General features: G+C 57.0%; 6 protein-coding genes across 6 annotated transcripts; 3 read left to right on the forward strand and 3 right to left on the reverse strand.

The window, feature by feature from the left end:
• Positions 1-165: 165 nt before the first annotated feature.
• Positions 166-5,312, reverse strand: CONPUDRAFT_168209 (alpha-aminoadipate reductase Lys1p). Its single transcript, XM_007774443.1, has 6 exons — positions 3,937-5,312; positions 3,435-3,878; positions 2,395-3,384; positions 1,498-2,342; positions 1,092-1,446; positions 166-1,037 (listed from the first exon to the last, which is right to left on the reverse strand). The coding sequence occupies exons 1-6, from the start codon at positions 5,066-5,068 to the stop codon at positions 463-465; spliced, it is 4,341 nt and encodes a 1,446-aa protein (XP_007772633.1). The 5' UTR covers positions 5,069-5,312; the 3' UTR covers positions 166-462.
• A 47-nt stretch (positions 5,313-5,359) lies between these two features.
• Positions 5,360-6,820, reverse strand: CONPUDRAFT_168210 (mitochondrial carrier). Its single transcript, XM_007774444.1, has 4 exons — positions 6,661-6,820; positions 6,452-6,607; positions 6,226-6,401; positions 5,360-6,153 (listed from the first exon to the last, which is right to left on the reverse strand). The coding sequence occupies exons 1-4, from the start codon at positions 6,745-6,747 to the stop codon at positions 5,490-5,492; spliced, it is 1,083 nt and encodes a 360-aa protein (XP_007772634.1). The 5' UTR covers positions 6,748-6,820; the 3' UTR covers positions 5,360-5,489.
• Positions 6,821-7,040: 220 nt separating this feature from the next.
• On the forward strand, positions 7,041-8,759 carry CONPUDRAFT_109782 (NADP+-dependent D-mannitol dehydrogenase). The gene is made up of 8 exons (XM_007774445.1): positions 7,041-7,193; positions 7,253-7,319; positions 7,370-7,381; positions 7,437-7,492; positions 7,552-7,653; positions 7,705-7,808; positions 7,859-8,339; positions 8,396-8,759. The coding sequence occupies exons 1-8, from the start codon at positions 7,155-7,157 to the stop codon at positions 8,567-8,569; spliced, it is 1,035 nt and encodes a 344-aa protein (XP_007772635.1). The 5' UTR covers positions 7,041-7,154; the 3' UTR covers positions 8,570-8,759.
• A 441-nt stretch (positions 8,760-9,200) lies between these two features.
• CONPUDRAFT_62380 (phosphoglycerate mutase-like protein) lies at positions 9,201-11,396 on the forward strand (the record flags this gene model as incomplete). The annotated part of the gene is made up of 13 exons (XM_007774182.1): positions 9,201-9,288; positions 9,466-9,661; positions 9,746-9,779; positions 9,846-9,892; positions 9,954-10,004; positions 10,056-10,160; positions 10,216-10,295; positions 10,352-10,470; positions 10,522-10,593; positions 10,644-10,674; positions 10,800-10,971; positions 11,022-11,146; positions 11,221-11,396. The coding sequence occupies 13 exons, from the start codon at positions 9,201-9,203 to the stop codon at positions 11,394-11,396; spliced, it is 1,296 nt and encodes a 431-aa protein (XP_007772372.1).
• Positions 11,397-11,821: 425 nt separating this feature from the next.
• On the reverse strand, positions 11,822-13,060 carry CONPUDRAFT_139222 (uncharacterized protein; the record flags this gene model as incomplete). The annotated part of the gene is made up of 5 exons (XM_007774646.1): positions 11,822-11,876; positions 11,948-12,197; positions 12,288-12,570; positions 12,641-12,848; positions 12,906-13,060. 5 exons carry the CDS (start codon positions 13,058-13,060, stop codon positions 11,822-11,824), a joined length of 951 nt encoding a protein of 316 aa, XP_007772836.1.
• Positions 13,061-13,981: 921 nt separating this feature from the next.
• CONPUDRAFT_157487 (uncharacterized protein) lies at positions 13,982-14,573 on the forward strand (the record flags this gene model as incomplete). Its single annotated transcript, XM_007774446.1, has 4 exons — positions 13,982-13,996; positions 14,045-14,108; positions 14,150-14,488; positions 14,563-14,573. 4 exons carry the CDS (start codon positions 13,982-13,984, stop codon positions 14,571-14,573), a joined length of 429 nt encoding a protein of 142 aa, XP_007772636.1.
• Positions 14,574-15,021: the final 448 nt, after the last annotated feature.

Below are 15,021 nucleotides of genomic sequence, written 5' to 3' on the forward strand. Positions count from 1 at the left end.
TCAATTTCATTCTCCGACTGTCCCCTTGCTTCGTAGTAATAGTCTTGCTTGTATTTAGCTTTTAGTACGTTGAGTTGATCGCAGTCATCGTAATGTTCGACAATATCGGCGAAAGTGTAGCATAACTTTTCATTGATTGTCTTGCTGGAATCACTCGACTGGACGGGGTAACTTAGGCTGTGCCCATAAAATCGATCTACGCGCTTGCTACACATGTAGGAGGCCCTAATGTCAGATCGGGGAAATATTGTCCTTTACGTATGAGGATAGTCGTTAGCCTCATTCTCATACTAAGTAATGCACTAAGGTGATGGTACAACATTGCCAGCGTTCGGCTGATCTGAATTCAAAGCTACTTCTATACAGTGCATCTATCATGAAAATGATACAAAAGAATCACAGCAAGGCAACACAGCATAAAGCAAGAATTTTGGATGTAGCACTCCCGGCTACTTTTGTTTTTTACACCCCACTTCGTCCCGCAGCCTTCGCAGCAGCCGCGTTCTCGAGCGGGGGCAGCGTCTTCTCGGGGTTCTCCGCCGTCGGCGCGGGCAAAAAGCCAGCAGCGACGAGCCACGCGAGGTACTTGCCCATGAGCGCGTCCGAGATGGTCATGTTCACGTCCTCCGCCACACCCCCGAGCAGGCGCTCCGTGTTCGCGTCGTCGAGCTCGGGCGCCTTGGTGCTCGTGGGCAGGTCGTCGAGCACAAAGTGCAGCAGCGGGAACAGCGCGTTGTCCTGCACCTCCATGACGTGCCGCTCGAGCCGGCGCCGCCAGACGAGGTACTCGCACTGCTCCGTCGCGTACCCGTACTGCGCGAGCGAGGACAGCATCTCGTTGAACGTCGGCAGGGGCCGCGCGGTGACGTGCAGCACGGACTGGGTGGCGCCGGGTACGGGTGCGACGGCCGCTTGCGCGGTAATGAGGGCAACGTGGTCGACGGGGACCATGTTGACGCCGTTGTTGATGTTGGGCACCAGGCCGAGCTGAACGCAGCCCTTCACCATGCGCCAGATGAAGTCGTCCGTGTTCGTGACTAAAATACTGGGTGAGGTCTACGGCTGCGACTGCAAAAGTGGCGGTGGCTTACCAGCAGTCTGCGAATCACCGACAACATAACCCGGTCGCACGATATGGCCCCTCAGACCGCGACGACCTGCTTCGAACAGCAGCTTCTCCGATACCCACTTGCTCTGACCGTACCCTGACTTGAGTGCCGTCCGTGCACCCTCGAGATCGTCATTTTCAGGGATTCCGCGGTAGTTGTTCCGCGTGTCGTTGACAAGCCTGTCAGACAAGCTCACATAGTGCTCCGTGTCAACCGCCGATGTTGACGACACAAACACCAGTGACTTCTGCTTGCCAGTAGAAGCAAGCTCAACGGCTGTGAGAGTGCCGAGGACATTAGGTCCCCGCAGACGCTCATAGGGATATACCCAGTGCACCTGATGAAATGTCAGAGACGTTTCCATCCAAGTCATAATTATATGGCTCACCAAAGCACCATTGTGCAAAACGACATCCGCCTCTGACGCCACCCTATCCCAGGTATCCCGGTCCATGCCAAAGAGGTCTCTCCCGAGGTCTCCAGTGACGACCTCAAGTCTCCCATCGGTCACCCACGCATCGTCCCAAACACCACGATCACTTGACCCTTCCTTCAGCCTCGCGAGCGCCTGGCTGGTATCAGAGGCACGAACAAGACAAATGACTTTCGCCACACGCTCCGTCCTCCTCAACAAGTCCCGCAACACAAACGCGCCGAGGTACCCCGTCGCACCAGTCAAAAACACCGTAATCGCAAGCGTCTCAAAGTCCGCAGGCAGCGGCGCATACGTCTCCCTCAGGCGCGGCATCAGCCCCTCCAGATCCTGCCCATACTCCGACCCAGCCGCCTTATCCGACGCCACCGCGTCCGCACCGCCACCGCCATTCGCCAGCGCGTCCTTATACGCGATCCCAAAATCGGGATCGCGCAGCGCATCGATGGCGGCCGCGAGCCCACCGAGCGTCGGCTGCTCGAAGATGAGCCCGAGCGGCGCCTCGACGACGAAGCTCTTGCGGATCTCGAAGACGAGGCGCGTCGCGAGGATCGAGTGCCCGCCGAGGTCGAAGAAGCTCTCGTCGGGCGGGATCGGCGACGGCGCGTTCGGCAGGATCGCGCCCCACAGCTGCTGCAGCTTCGCCTCCGTCGAGCTCGCCTTGCGCGTGCGCGAGTCGCGCTTGTTCGCGCTCGTCCCGGGGAGCGCCGCGTGCGCGTGCGCGGTGTCGGGGAAGGGGAGCGCGGGTTTGTCGATCTTGCCGTTGGGGTTCAGGGGCATGCGATGCAGCGGTACAAAGACTATGAGTTGAGTCAACATCAGTGTCAAACACGCCTCCGAGAATCCACGTACGCGAAGGAATACTGTAGCTCGGCAGCTTCTTCTTGAGATGCTCCCTGATATCCCTGATGAGCCTCCTGTACTTCGGAATCGACTTATGACCAGCGCCATCCTCGTCGTCCGTCACCTCGCTCGCAAAGCCGTTCATCCTCGGCCCATCGATAGGCACAAAGTAGCTGACCAAGATCTTCTCCTCGTCCTTATCACGCCGGACGAGCGTAACGTTCTCCCGCACGAGCGGATGCTGACTGAGCAGCGTATCGATCTCCCCAAGCTCGATCCTGAACCCACGTATCTTCACCTGATCGTCCGCGCGGCCCGTACACTCCACCCGCCCGTCAGGCATATACCGCCCAAGATCGCCAGAGCGATACATCCTATCGCGTATGCCCTTCCAGTGTCGCGCCTCGGGCCCCGCAAACCCCTGCAGCGGCTGCTTAATCGTGTCCCGGCGCGGCGTCGCGTTCGCCGAGAACCAGTTCGTCACGAACTTCTCGCCCGTCGCGTCCGCATCGAGATAGCCCTCGGCGAGCCCGCCCGAGCGCACGTAGATCTCGCCGACCTCGCCGACGGCGCACGGCACGGTGCGGTCCGCGCGGTTGACGACGAGGAGCTGCACGTCGACCATGCCTTCGCCGGCGGGCATGATGTCCTTCTGCGTGGCCAGGTACGTCGCGTCCTCCGACACGGGCGGGATCGCGAAGTACGAGACCGCACGCTGCGTCTCTGTTGTGCCGTACATGTTGATGATGCGGACGTTCGCGGCAAGAGACTGCAGGCGGATACAGTCGCGCTTTGTGAGGACGTCGCCGACGAAGAAGGCGTTCTTCAACGAAGATATCTGTCTTGTGGCTTGGGCAGACAGGAGCTGACCCATGGCAGGCGTCAAGTGGGTCACCGTCACCTTGCTGTCGTCCATCCATTCAGCTAGACGACCCGGAGTGCCGATATCCTCAGCGGTGGGGACGTGCAGCTCCGCACCGAAGAAGAGGGGGGTGAAAACTGACGGCAAACTCAACTAAATCGTCGCATCGCTGGACAAAGGAACTCACTGTCGCGCTGTATCGGATCATGCGCAATACCGCTCAACATCGTAAACTTCGACGTCTCATCAAGCTGGAAGCGCTCGCCCATCCACGGGAAAAAATGCGTCAAGCTGTAATGCCGGCCCCTGACGCCCTTCGGAATGCCCGTGCTTCCGCTCGTGAACGAGAGCGTCCCGATGCTGTCCGGCCCGAGTATGACGTTCGGATCGGTCTCTCCCAGCTCGTGCGAGTTCTGAGTCCTGAGAACGTCGAGTTCCCCTTCGATGCCTCCGACGATCTCTCCCTCCGGTGTGAAGTCGAGAGCGGGGACTTCGACTCGAATTCGAAGTTCGCTGGCGAGGAACTCGCGAACGGTGGGCTGGATCTTGCCGGCATTGGCGAGGACGACCATCGCTCTGGGTTGTGCGACCCGGAGGTAGATGATCTGTCGCGAGGGCGGGTACGCAGGATCTGAGACGCACTCCAGTCAGCGATGCTAGTCTGACCAAAGGCGGAGCGGTGGACATACCGATGACAGAGAACGTCGCGCCCGCCTTCAACACAGCCATGATAGCGACGACCAACTCGACACTCCGATGTGCATAGATCATCACCACTTCCTCCCTCTGAACACCGTTCCGAAGTAAATGATGCGCGAGGACATTGGACGCCTTCCGTATATGCGCGTAGGTGTACGTCCGCCTCTGCTGCGGGTCGCTCGGCAGATCGCCAGGGACGCTCTGGACGACACACGGCCTATCCGGATGGTCGATCGCATTCCGCGAGAACACATCCGTAATCGCGCCCTTCCAGTCGCACCAGTGCAAATCCGCCGTCGGATCCGGCACCGTCTCGCGCTGCGCGGGCGTCAGCAGCGGCACCGCGCCCACAGGGAGCACAGGGTTCCCCGCGACCTTGCGGAGGAACACGGAGAGCTGGTCGACGATGTACGTGATGCGGCTCGCGGTGAACAGGAGCGAGTTGTACAGGATGCGGAGCGAGAGGCGCGGCGCGAGCGACGCGCGGCTCGTGCTCGGCGGGCGCGTGACGAACACGGTGAGGTCGGACGTGAGCCCCGTCGTGCGCATGAAGTTCTCGCGCGGCGCGTCCGTCTCGTCGAAGAAGCGCACGCGGAAGAGCGGGCGCGCGCTCTCGCCCTCCGCCGCCGCCATCGCGTCCTTGCCCTGCCCCTGCCCCTGCCCCTGCCGCAGGCTCTCGACGATCGTCTCGTACGGGAGCAGATCGGACTCGGCCTCGCGCTCGACCTGCTGCACGCGGCGCACGACCGACCAGAACGGGTCCGTCGGGTCGACGGAGAGCCGGAGGATGAGAGGGGCGTTGGCGTTTGCGGAGGAGGAGCCTATGACGAGATCGGTGTCGCCTGTCCAGCGGTAGAGCAGCACGGAGAACGCGGAGAGGAGGAGGTGGAACGCGGAGGGCCTGCTCTCTGCCATCGCCGCATCGTCGTCATCGAGGTCGTCGCCCTCGGTGTACAGCGCGAGCTTGAGGAGGCTGAGGGACGTCTGCTCGGAGAGCTCGGCGATGTGGGCGGCCTCGATGACGCGGGTGGTGCCCGATGGACGTGGATAGTCGGTGGGGAGAGAGATGGATGGCAGATTCTGCAGGCGTCCGAGCACGCGCGGCAGGCTGCTCTCCGCCATCGTCGATTTGTTGTTCGTCGTAGAGATTCACGTTTAGGAGAAGAAGAGAAAAGTTGAGAAAGTATTTATGAGGTGAGTATGACTCACATACTGGCTCCCTATTGGTGCCATCCCCACAACTTTTTTTTGGCGAGGAGGTACTCTTAGCCTCGGCCGATCCGATGACAAGAACGACAGAAGCGACGTGGGTGCGGCCTCCGAACATTTTGCTCCGCCTGCCGCATTTATTCCCCTTACTCGGCCCGGACTCAGACGCGCCGACTTTTCAGCTACAAACGCCCTTGGCTCATGAGTTGGGTATTCTCTGATAATGTGGTCTAGATCTATGGTAATAATGTGCGTACGATGAGCGAAAATGCGTAGAGTAATAGAGCATGTAATGTAACTTGGCAAAGCGGAGATTGGGATAAATGCAATTAGATCAGCCAAAATATTGGGAAAGCCCATCGTAGACGACAAACACAATCCCACTCGAAGGGATCGCTCTCGCCACGGTCATACCACAGCCCGCGTAAAGTCCCTTAAGGCCCTGGGCCTTGTACATCGCCTTCGTCATGGTCCAGAATGAGTATCGTGGTGGCAGATGCCGAGAGGGGGTGAATTTGTCTGGTGGATGCAGATCGTCCGCCGTCTGCATCGCTGATTTGACAGTGTCCGCGGGATACATGCCCAGAACGCATACACCTCCGGCAACAGCACCAGATAGTGCCGACTCCCAGGGAAGAAGCGCAGTGTTGGGGTTCGTGGACTCCAAGCTCGAAGGGATAAGCGAACTGTATTCGCGTCGCGATAGGAGTGTCGAAGCTACAAACTCTTTCGACGCGAACCAGAGTGCTGTACCGCCCGTCTCTCTGACCATGGTTGCAACGTGGCCGGTGTAAAGACCCGGTATCCCGTCCTTCCTAAGGACACCAGTCGCCAAAGCCAGGGGTCCGGGCAGTGTGCGCCTCACAGCCGGTAGTGAGCCCTTTGAAGCGCCAGGTGCCGTCGAAGAAGTGGATGATGGCGACGGGATTTGGGGTGCGAGAAGAGGTGCGGATATCATCTGCACTTGCATCTTGCACTTGATGAGCTCAAGCGGGGTCCTGCAAAACAGCGCGCACGGTTAGTTGACCGAGGTCATGAGTTCGCACGCAATATGCACTTGGTGGACGGACAGGATGAAACTCGTCAGAAGACCGGCGCCCCCAGCGGCTACACCAAGCTGAGTGAGGTTGAGGTCGGACGAGGGCGGTGAGTTGGTAGACCACCGGACTAGATTCTGGAGTTGACTGTACGCCAGGAACAACCCAGCTGTTTGAGCCATTGACCCGACGATGGGCACGGTCAGTCCCTGAGACAGGTATGAGTTTCAGCGGTTCTCCTTCATGGCAGCGCACGTACTCGATACAGACCCAAAACACCCTCGTTCCTCCATGTCTGAGAAAGGCAATCGAGCGGTCCTCCGAAACGCTTTTGTCCGTCGAGGACCTGGGACTGAAGGCGAACCTTGGCGAGATCGAGCGGGTATTCAAACACTTCTGCTACCATGCCCGCCACCTGACCACAACAAGGTTAGCTCGAGGAGAGTGATTCTCAGCGAACGGACGTACACTTCCAAATGCGACATCGTTGAGCGCCTGTCTAGTGGCAGACGGTTGTGAAGCTCCTTCCGGTATGGAGCCATGGCGGCTAGCCATAGCACTGATTCGTTGTCTTCTTGCACGAGTTGCTGGACGGACGTCTTAGATATAAAGCATAACGTCGGTCTTTTGTATAAGGAGGGAGCGTGTACGCGGCTTGACGGCACGCGACGCCGACCGAAAAAATACCCGAGCGCTTGAACAAGTGACCCTAAAGTGTGGTTAAGGTCAGGCTGACCCCGGGTATCACCTTCCAATCGTGGCCATGACATTCCATTGAGCGCGTCGTTCTCGCACATGGGTTCAGGTGAGATGACGTCAAGGTTCCTAGTTATCTGACCTGCCATAATCGACCTTGCAATCATCTTTATCGACGTATAAATTCTCGCCAATTTCGCTCACGAGTCCTCTCAACCCTCATCCTCCCTTCTTCCCTTCGTCGTCCTCCACATCATCTGCCCACCATGCCGGAAGGAACCATGAAAGCGCTTTGGTACAACAAGGTACCATCTGATCCACTCATGTACCCTCTTGTGTCTCACCGTCCCCTGTCGCATAATAGCCTCGGGACTTTGAGATCAAAGAGGTCCCCATCCCCAAGGTTGGCGACGACGATGTTCTTCTCAAAGGTTCGTTCACTGGGAGTGTGTTCTGAGCCTTGCTAACCAACTTACAACAGTTACTTGCTGTGGTTAGTAGACATGCATGTATGCTGCCCATTTGCATTTAAAGTACCCATGTAATAGGTGTCTGCGGCACGGACGGTCACATTCACGACGGAGAGTTCATCTCCAGGTTCCCCGTGCGTCTTATCACATCTTTTCGGATCTTCACGCTCTTGACGCTGATCGTCCTTTATAGCTCATCCCCGGTCACGAGGCTATCGGAAAGGTCGTCGAGATGGGCAAGAACGTTACCGGTTTCGAACTTGGTGATCGCTGCGTCGCGGACGTCAGTCTTACCGTGAGTATGAGCATTGCTTTGTCTAGCGAGTCATGCTGAAGAGCCATCCAGTGCGACAACTGTTTCTACTGCCGACGCGGCGCCCCCCTGATGTGCGAGAGCTTCGAAGCCCGTGGTGTTACCTTAGATGGTGGCTTTGCTGACTACATCGTCTAGTAAGTCTACTTTTGGTTATGGTGGTTCCCTCCCTGATTTCGCCGATTAGCCCACAGAGGAAGCTGTACAAGATCAAGAACATGACCGACGAAGATGCCACGTTGTTGGAGCCCGCTGCATGTGCTATTCATGGTCTTGACAAGCTGAACCCGCAAGTCGGCATCGAGGTCCTCCTCTTGGGTGCTGGTCCTACCGGCCTCATCCTTGCTCAGCTGCTCAAGCTGAACGGTGCGTCCCGCGTCGTCATTGCTGCCAACAAGGGCATCAAGATGGACATTGCCAAGGATCTGGAGGCCGCCGACGAGTATATCGAGCTTGACCGACAAAACCCCGGACCTCAGTGGGAGGCGCTAAAGACCAGCAACCCATATGGGTTTGACGTCGTTGTTGAGGCTACCGGTGTCGAGAAGCTGGCAAATGAGTCCATCAACTACGTCCGTCGTGGTGGTACCCTCATGATCTACGGTGTCTACGAGAACAAGGCGCTCGTTCACTGGCCACCTTCAAAGATCTTCGGTGATGAGATCACGGTGAGTATCCTAATAGCGTCTGGATAGTGTGGCATTGCTTACGTATGTCCTTGCAGATCATTGGCTCGTTCTCGCAGGCGTATTGCTTCCCCCGCGCCGTCGCCTATCTCGACAGTGGAAAGGTTCGTGTCAAGGGAATGGTGACTGACATCTTCAAGCTGGAAGATTACCAACTTGCGCTCGACAAGATGAACAGCCGTGGTGCCCTCAAGATTGCTATCAAGCCCTAGATGGCGTCCTACGACTGGTGACTTTGTTGGAAGGGTTGTTGGAATGGTCGGTGACAACCAACAGCCGTGCTGTAGGGCCCTACCAAATCTAAGGACATTGTATCGTTGTAAATTATGCTGTCCATTAACTTGTTTGTACGGAATGCAATCCATACGCGATTTGCTGTATTGGCATGGATATAAAGACTCGTGATGTTTTCGTGAGCAGCAATAAAAGTGTGAAGGTTTTGGTGAAGGCTACCACGCGTGCCACGCGACGTGTTGACGGGAAACCTCAAGGACATTTTTTGCCGCCGGACCGCTGTTCCCTCTTCCTCGCAAACTCTCACCACCGGGTCCCGACTTCCCGACTTGGCTCCGCGGACTCAGCTTCTGCATCGATTCTCCAAAGGTTGCATCACTCGTCTCGTCCCATGACATCCGTCCTACGTGCTCCGTGGTCATTGCTCCTCCTCCTTGTCCTGTCATCATTGCTGCTAGCACAGTCGGGAGCAGCCCAGAACCACCACGTCGAAGCTATGGTTATCAGTACTGCCAAAACGGCCGTTTCGGCTTCATACACTCCTGTGAGCTTCAGCCTTACGTTTTCGTCGGTGATATGGACGCGTCTGACTTACACTTACAATATTCAATGCAGCAGAACCCGCTGGACGTCGAGAGGTACCCGGTTGCGCCGGACGGGCTCGAGCTGGAGCAGGTGAATGTGTATGTGCGGCATGGTGAGTACGCTGTATTTTGTGGGTGTGGATGGGTGCTCAATATGGTGGTTCTTTTCCTCTTTCTTTTGGCTTTCCTTGTGTCTTGCTGTGCCTCGACACCTCGATGCGCCGTCGTGTTCCATTGTCCACCGCCCCAACTCCAACCCCGGACCCCGGCTCTGGCTCTCGGCCCTTAAGGCGAGCGCACGCCCGTCAAAGTGCGCATGAACGAGCCGCCGGCGTCGATCCCGGAGAACTGGGCGATGTGCCAGCAGGCGACGCGGTTCTTCGACGCGGCGGGTGACCTCCTCAACAACGGCAAGGGCGGGGGCGCACAGGGGCCGTTCCGGCGCGCAGTGGAGACGTCGGATGGGAGGGTTGTGGATGGGCTTTGGTGAGTATTTCGTGGTTGCCTTTGTGTGGAGTGGAATGTGGATTGCTGAGAGGATGTTTTGTGGGTTTGGGTTGGGTTGGGTAGTTTGCTTGGGGAGTTAACGGATACGGGGAGGATGGTGAGTCGTGCTGTAAGTTTTTGGCGTGTTTAACTTATGCTGACGGCTTCTTCCTGGTTTGTGTAGTCGACGCTGAACTACGGCTTGGCGTTGCGGAAGCTGTACATTGACAAGTTAGTCTGGGACTTCTTCGTTCGCGTGTGGTGAAAGGAGATTGACCGTGCATTCATGTAGACTTGGGCTCCTGCCGAACGTTCTTGGCCAAGAACAGGACGTGTACTTCCGGTGTGTTGTCCTTTCTTGTCATGGGCTTCGCAAATTCTGAGTCTGTCCAAGCTCGACGAATGTTCCACGAACGATTGAATCGCTGGAGTACATCATGCATGGCCTCTACCCACTCAACTTGCGCAAAGCCGGTGTTGCTCCCTCGCTGCTTGTCCGGTGAGTTCAACCTGCCCACCCCACTACCGTCTCAGGGCTAACCGGTCCTCGCTAGGAACCGTGTGGACGAGAACCTGGTCAGCAACACGATGGCGTGTCCACGGCTCGCCGCTCTCGAGCTGCAGTTTGCGGAAGGTTTGTTCTGTCTCCAAGCTTCCAGGAAATACACCCGTCTCACTTGTGCACACCAGCTGCTGCCACGCTGTGGAATCCCAAGCTAGCCTCGCTGAACGACAAGGTCTCCAAGTACATCGACGGAAAACCTGTAAAGGTCAATGGAAGCCCGAGAGCGTCTGGTCTCCTGGATACCGTACGTCTGGTGCCTTGTGGTTGATAGGCGCGGCGCTGATAGCTAGGACAGATCCGCGCTGCTGCTGCTCATGATATCGAATTGCCTTCAGAGTTCCGGGACGATGAGCTTATGCGTCCGCTTGTGGGTGTTGCATGATTTTCGCCTTTGCCACTTACTTGACGTATCCATAGGAAGATGCTGTTGTAGACGAGTGGTTCAGAGGTTCGTAGTCGGTTTGCGGCAGTTTATCATCTTTCGAAGTTCTGACTTTTCCAATCTCTAGTTTGTACGTTGGGAAATAGCCCTCGGCACATGAGCTACACGTACTGAATGTGATCCTTTGACAGTTACCACAGAAGAGGCCCGGAAACTAGCCATGGGCCCTCTGCTTACCGAACTCTCTCGGAAGATGCAAGATATGGTAGTCGCCCCCGAGGACGCACCGAAGCTGCTCGTCCACAGCACGCACGACTCCGGTATAGCCGCACTGCTGAATACCCTTGACGTATATGATCAACGGTACGTTCCTTCTCTCTCTTTTTGGCATCTCTCAAGGCTGACGGGAGCAGATGGCCGCTGTTCACTGCTCACATCACGTTTGAGCTCTTCAAGAAAGCCGCGCCGGTCGAGAAGCCCGGTGTGCTCCAGACCGTGATGAACTTTTGGAAAGCCAAGGCTCTAGACGATGAACATTGTTAGCCGACCGTCCTCTTCCCTCCTTTAAAATCCATTGCTTACTGATCACACTTGTTGGCTGGCCTTGCACAGATGTCCGCCTGCGCTACGACAACAAGAACCTCGCGATGCCGTTCTGCGCCGGCGAGGGCGAGCACCTGCCCGGCGCCCCGGAGTTCTGCACGCTGTCTGCGTTCCAGAAGCGCGTGCGGGAGCTTATGCCGGGGGACTGGAAGGCGGAGTGCGTTAATGCTACTGCACGGACGTAGACCGTCTCGAGCTCGTCGTCTGTTTTGCTTTTATCTGATGGATCAGGTTTTGGGTTTCGTGCACATGAGTTGGACAGGGCCGATGTCTATCCCTATTTTACCTGACTAGAGTTAATGTATGATCGATATCAACTTGTCAATGTATATATCGAATGTCGTGCGTAATATTTTATAGATTCAGATGTTCCCCTTTGTTAGATAGTGGGACGGTTAGCAGAGGGCTGTTGGATCTGCCGGTCGAACTGCTCGAAGAAAAGACGCTGCAATGTAGACGTGTACAGCGGTGCCAGTCGCCTGGACGGCACGACGTTTATTGAGACAGTTTTCATCACAAGGACCCCCGCATACTAATACACAAGTGTAATAACAATAGACAGCATAAAACCCTCGAGCGATCCCAGAGCTAGTCACGAAACCGAAGCACTTCAGAGGCACTGCGAGTAGTAGGTGTTCTGGACCTGGCAGGTGTAGGGCGAAGCGCTGCGAGCAGACGCAATAAACGGGTCAGCCATCATCGATCGAACGAAACACTAGGCAGACAAAGAACGCACCAGCTGCCGCTGCCGGTCCAGCCCGTGCCGCCGCACTGTCCGAACTGGGGGATGGAGCCACCGCCGGAGGACCCGGAGCTGCCGGTGGAGGTGGGGGCGGTGCCAGAGCTGGACGTGGAGGAGGGGGGAGGGGGCGTCGTTGTCGTCGAGCCGCAGGTGGCGACTTTGTCGTCGGAGCCGTAGAGCGGGGGTCCGGGAATCTGGTAGCATGTTTCTGTCGTGGCTTCTTCGGAGTAGAGGTTGATGTTGACTGGATTGTGTTGTGAGTTCGCGCTGAGTACACTCACGAAGGAAAAAGAAAAAAAAGAGAAGAGGATGAAGAGGTGCAAACGATGCTCACCACCGGGATCGGTGTTCGAGTACGCGCCGGGGAGGGAGACGAGCTCGGCCGCGGTGGGCTGCAGCGAGCCGCCGCCGGTGATCTCGATCTGCGCGCACTCGGGGTAGAACTGCGCGGGCATCGAGTGCAGCGCGATCGTCTCGAAGCGGATGAGGTAGTTGCCGCTGGGCACCGTCGCCGGGATCGTCGTCGTCCACGACGAGTTGCCCGCGGCCATCACGCCCGCGGCCCAGGTGCCGCTGGCGACGGTGCCGTTGATCAGGCCGGCCTCTTGGATCTTGAACTGTTCGACGTAGACAGAAAGCGCTGTGTCAACGGCTTGATGCGAGATGGGGGTAGAAGGGAATGCGTACCCATTTAGCGGTGTTGGAGTTGACGCTGGTGCAGTCGCCTCCGCAGTCGGCGAGATAGGTCATGACGGGCCCGGTGGGGTGCGGCCATTGGTTCCAGTATGCGGTGATGTCAGAGCCGGCGGCGACCGTGGCGGTGAGCTGCAGAGCACCGGCGGTGCCATCGTCGTTGCATCCGATGGTAGGGTCGGTCGCATCCTGGATCGGGTTGCTATACATTCGATGATATCTAGCATGTGGACTTTGGAGAGCAGATAATATGACGCACTAGCTCGACCATGGACGCTGAATGGACGTCTGTCCAGTGGGAGTGTTGTATGGCTGCCAGCCATCGTACCAGTTGCCGCCGTTGGCGTAATAGAGGACACCGCCGTGCGCAGACGCGCAAGCGACGAAGGCAAGGAGAGAGGCGAAGGCGTCCATTACGAGTCTGAGTTAGAGAAGAAAAACTGAGACTTGCCGATGTAAAGACCTGACCGATGGTGGTCTCTTTATACAGGAGAAGGCGACACACGGGGCGCGTTGGCAGTAAGACGCCGTATCGTCTCAACCGCCGATAATGCCTCAATAGGCCCCAACAAGCGACATGGTTCGGGGAAAGCAGGTCGTCAGGTACGCCAGCGGCTCCCGTGCAGCATAATGCAGCATAGCAAGGTAGGTCATCCCTGATGTGTTCCTGGAGAGAACAAAGGTGACCAACGCACATGGGCGAGAGGTTCAATAGACATAAGCTGGGATCGAGACGGACGGGTGAATATCGCCTCGTGGTTGACAGCCAAGCCTCCGGAAAATGGCCGCTTGCCGGCGGAAGTATCTGCCTGGCGACAAGTCAATCAAGGCGCCGTAAACCCCTAGGTTACTGTGCGAGGATGATGTTCGGATTAACCAAGGGAGACTTCACCGTTACGGCTTCACGAGGCAATTTCGCGGATGATGAGTGTCAGCACAGCCAGCAGCGCCATAGTGTGCGGTGACGACAAGCCACGCGGAACGTTGCCTGGGACAAGACCTCATGAGAAGGCAGGATAAGAGTGTTGTTTCCCAATGATTGAGGAAGTAGAAGTGCAATATTTCGGATGACTGCACACGGTGAGCTCAAGGACCACGACGATCGGCACCTAAGTACCAATATTAAGGGTGGTCATCGGAACTCCAAGCCGAATCCTAGGTGCAGCCTTCAATATTTGGACGCTCACTGAAAGAGTCTCCGTGGGCTGAGCAATGCCCTCAGCATTGTGAAGGCAATTTCAAGCTTCGCTCCCCGCATTCTCCATACCCGTTCAGCAGATGTTGATGCGCGTTGAGAAGAAAGAGTGGTCGCGTCACACAAGACGCGTCGCCGCCATGGAACCCGTCCTCGTGACAGGTCCCGCTTTGCTTGACCTCACCCCTTATGCTATATGACAGTCGGCGAGCGCGTTACGCGCACTTACGCACACATTTATCTTGAACATAAGCCACCACCACTATGGTGAGGATACCCCGGACCCCACTGAAGTCTGCCCTTGGTAGCCCTACACTCTCGAACATCCCCCGCCGGCACCGGCGCACGTCGTTCTCTGACCCTCTCAGCCGTCGACGGCCCGGTCACTCCACCTCTCGAGACGCCCCCTCTCTACCAGTTCTTCAAGGAAGATATCATCGGCAAACACGGCTCGCGTCCCGCGTTTATATGCAGGGAGGAGCGACCGCGCTCGCACGGCGGACCGGCCTCGCGCAGCCTCGGCGAGCAGGCGTATCTCGCATGGGAATTTGACAAGTTCGATAGGTACAACAGCGCTGCGGCGCCTGGGCTGCTCGCGGTAGACGTCAGGGAGAGAGATCGGATGTCAGTCATCATGGGGAACGCAGGTGAGCGCTTGATCACTGACACCGTGCACGCATTACTGACGCTTGCTCTCCCTTGCTCCGTGATCACCTTGCAGGCGAAGTTTAGGAGCTTGCGCCCGGAGATGGCTCACCTTCGGCGACTGCCCACAGATCTATCCTTGCTACATGTCCGTCCAGTCAAATCCGCGATCGTCCCAGCTTGAAGTTTTAAAGGCAATTAATCTTCGTCTTCTTTCCTAGATGTTATCAAAGCAAGAATCCAAACCGGCTGTCAACTACATCGTGACATTCGCTCGCCTCCCCCGTCGGCGTTTCAACCCTATACCTTGGACACAACTGATAGACCCGCTGAGTCTGGGCGCTTCAGGTTTGTTATGAGCGTTTATTTCATGAGATACGCGTGGTGGAGGCAATGGCACAGCGACTCTCTTGCAAGCAAGAGTGCTGTAGACCCCCCCTTACCTCTGGTCGCCCTCGACGCAAGCTGACTCAAAGGTGAGCGATGCTGCTCCATGTCGCGTATGAGTTATTGTTTCTCATCAGTAGTTGTAGCA

Source organism: Coniophora puteana, assembly GCF_000271625.1.
Source record: "Coniophora puteana RWD-64-598 SS2 unplaced genomic scaffold CONPUscaffold_12, whole genome shotgun sequence".
In the NCBI taxonomy this organism is placed as follows: Eukaryota; Fungi; Basidiomycota; class Agaricomycetes; order Boletales; family Coniophoraceae; genus Coniophora; species Coniophora puteana.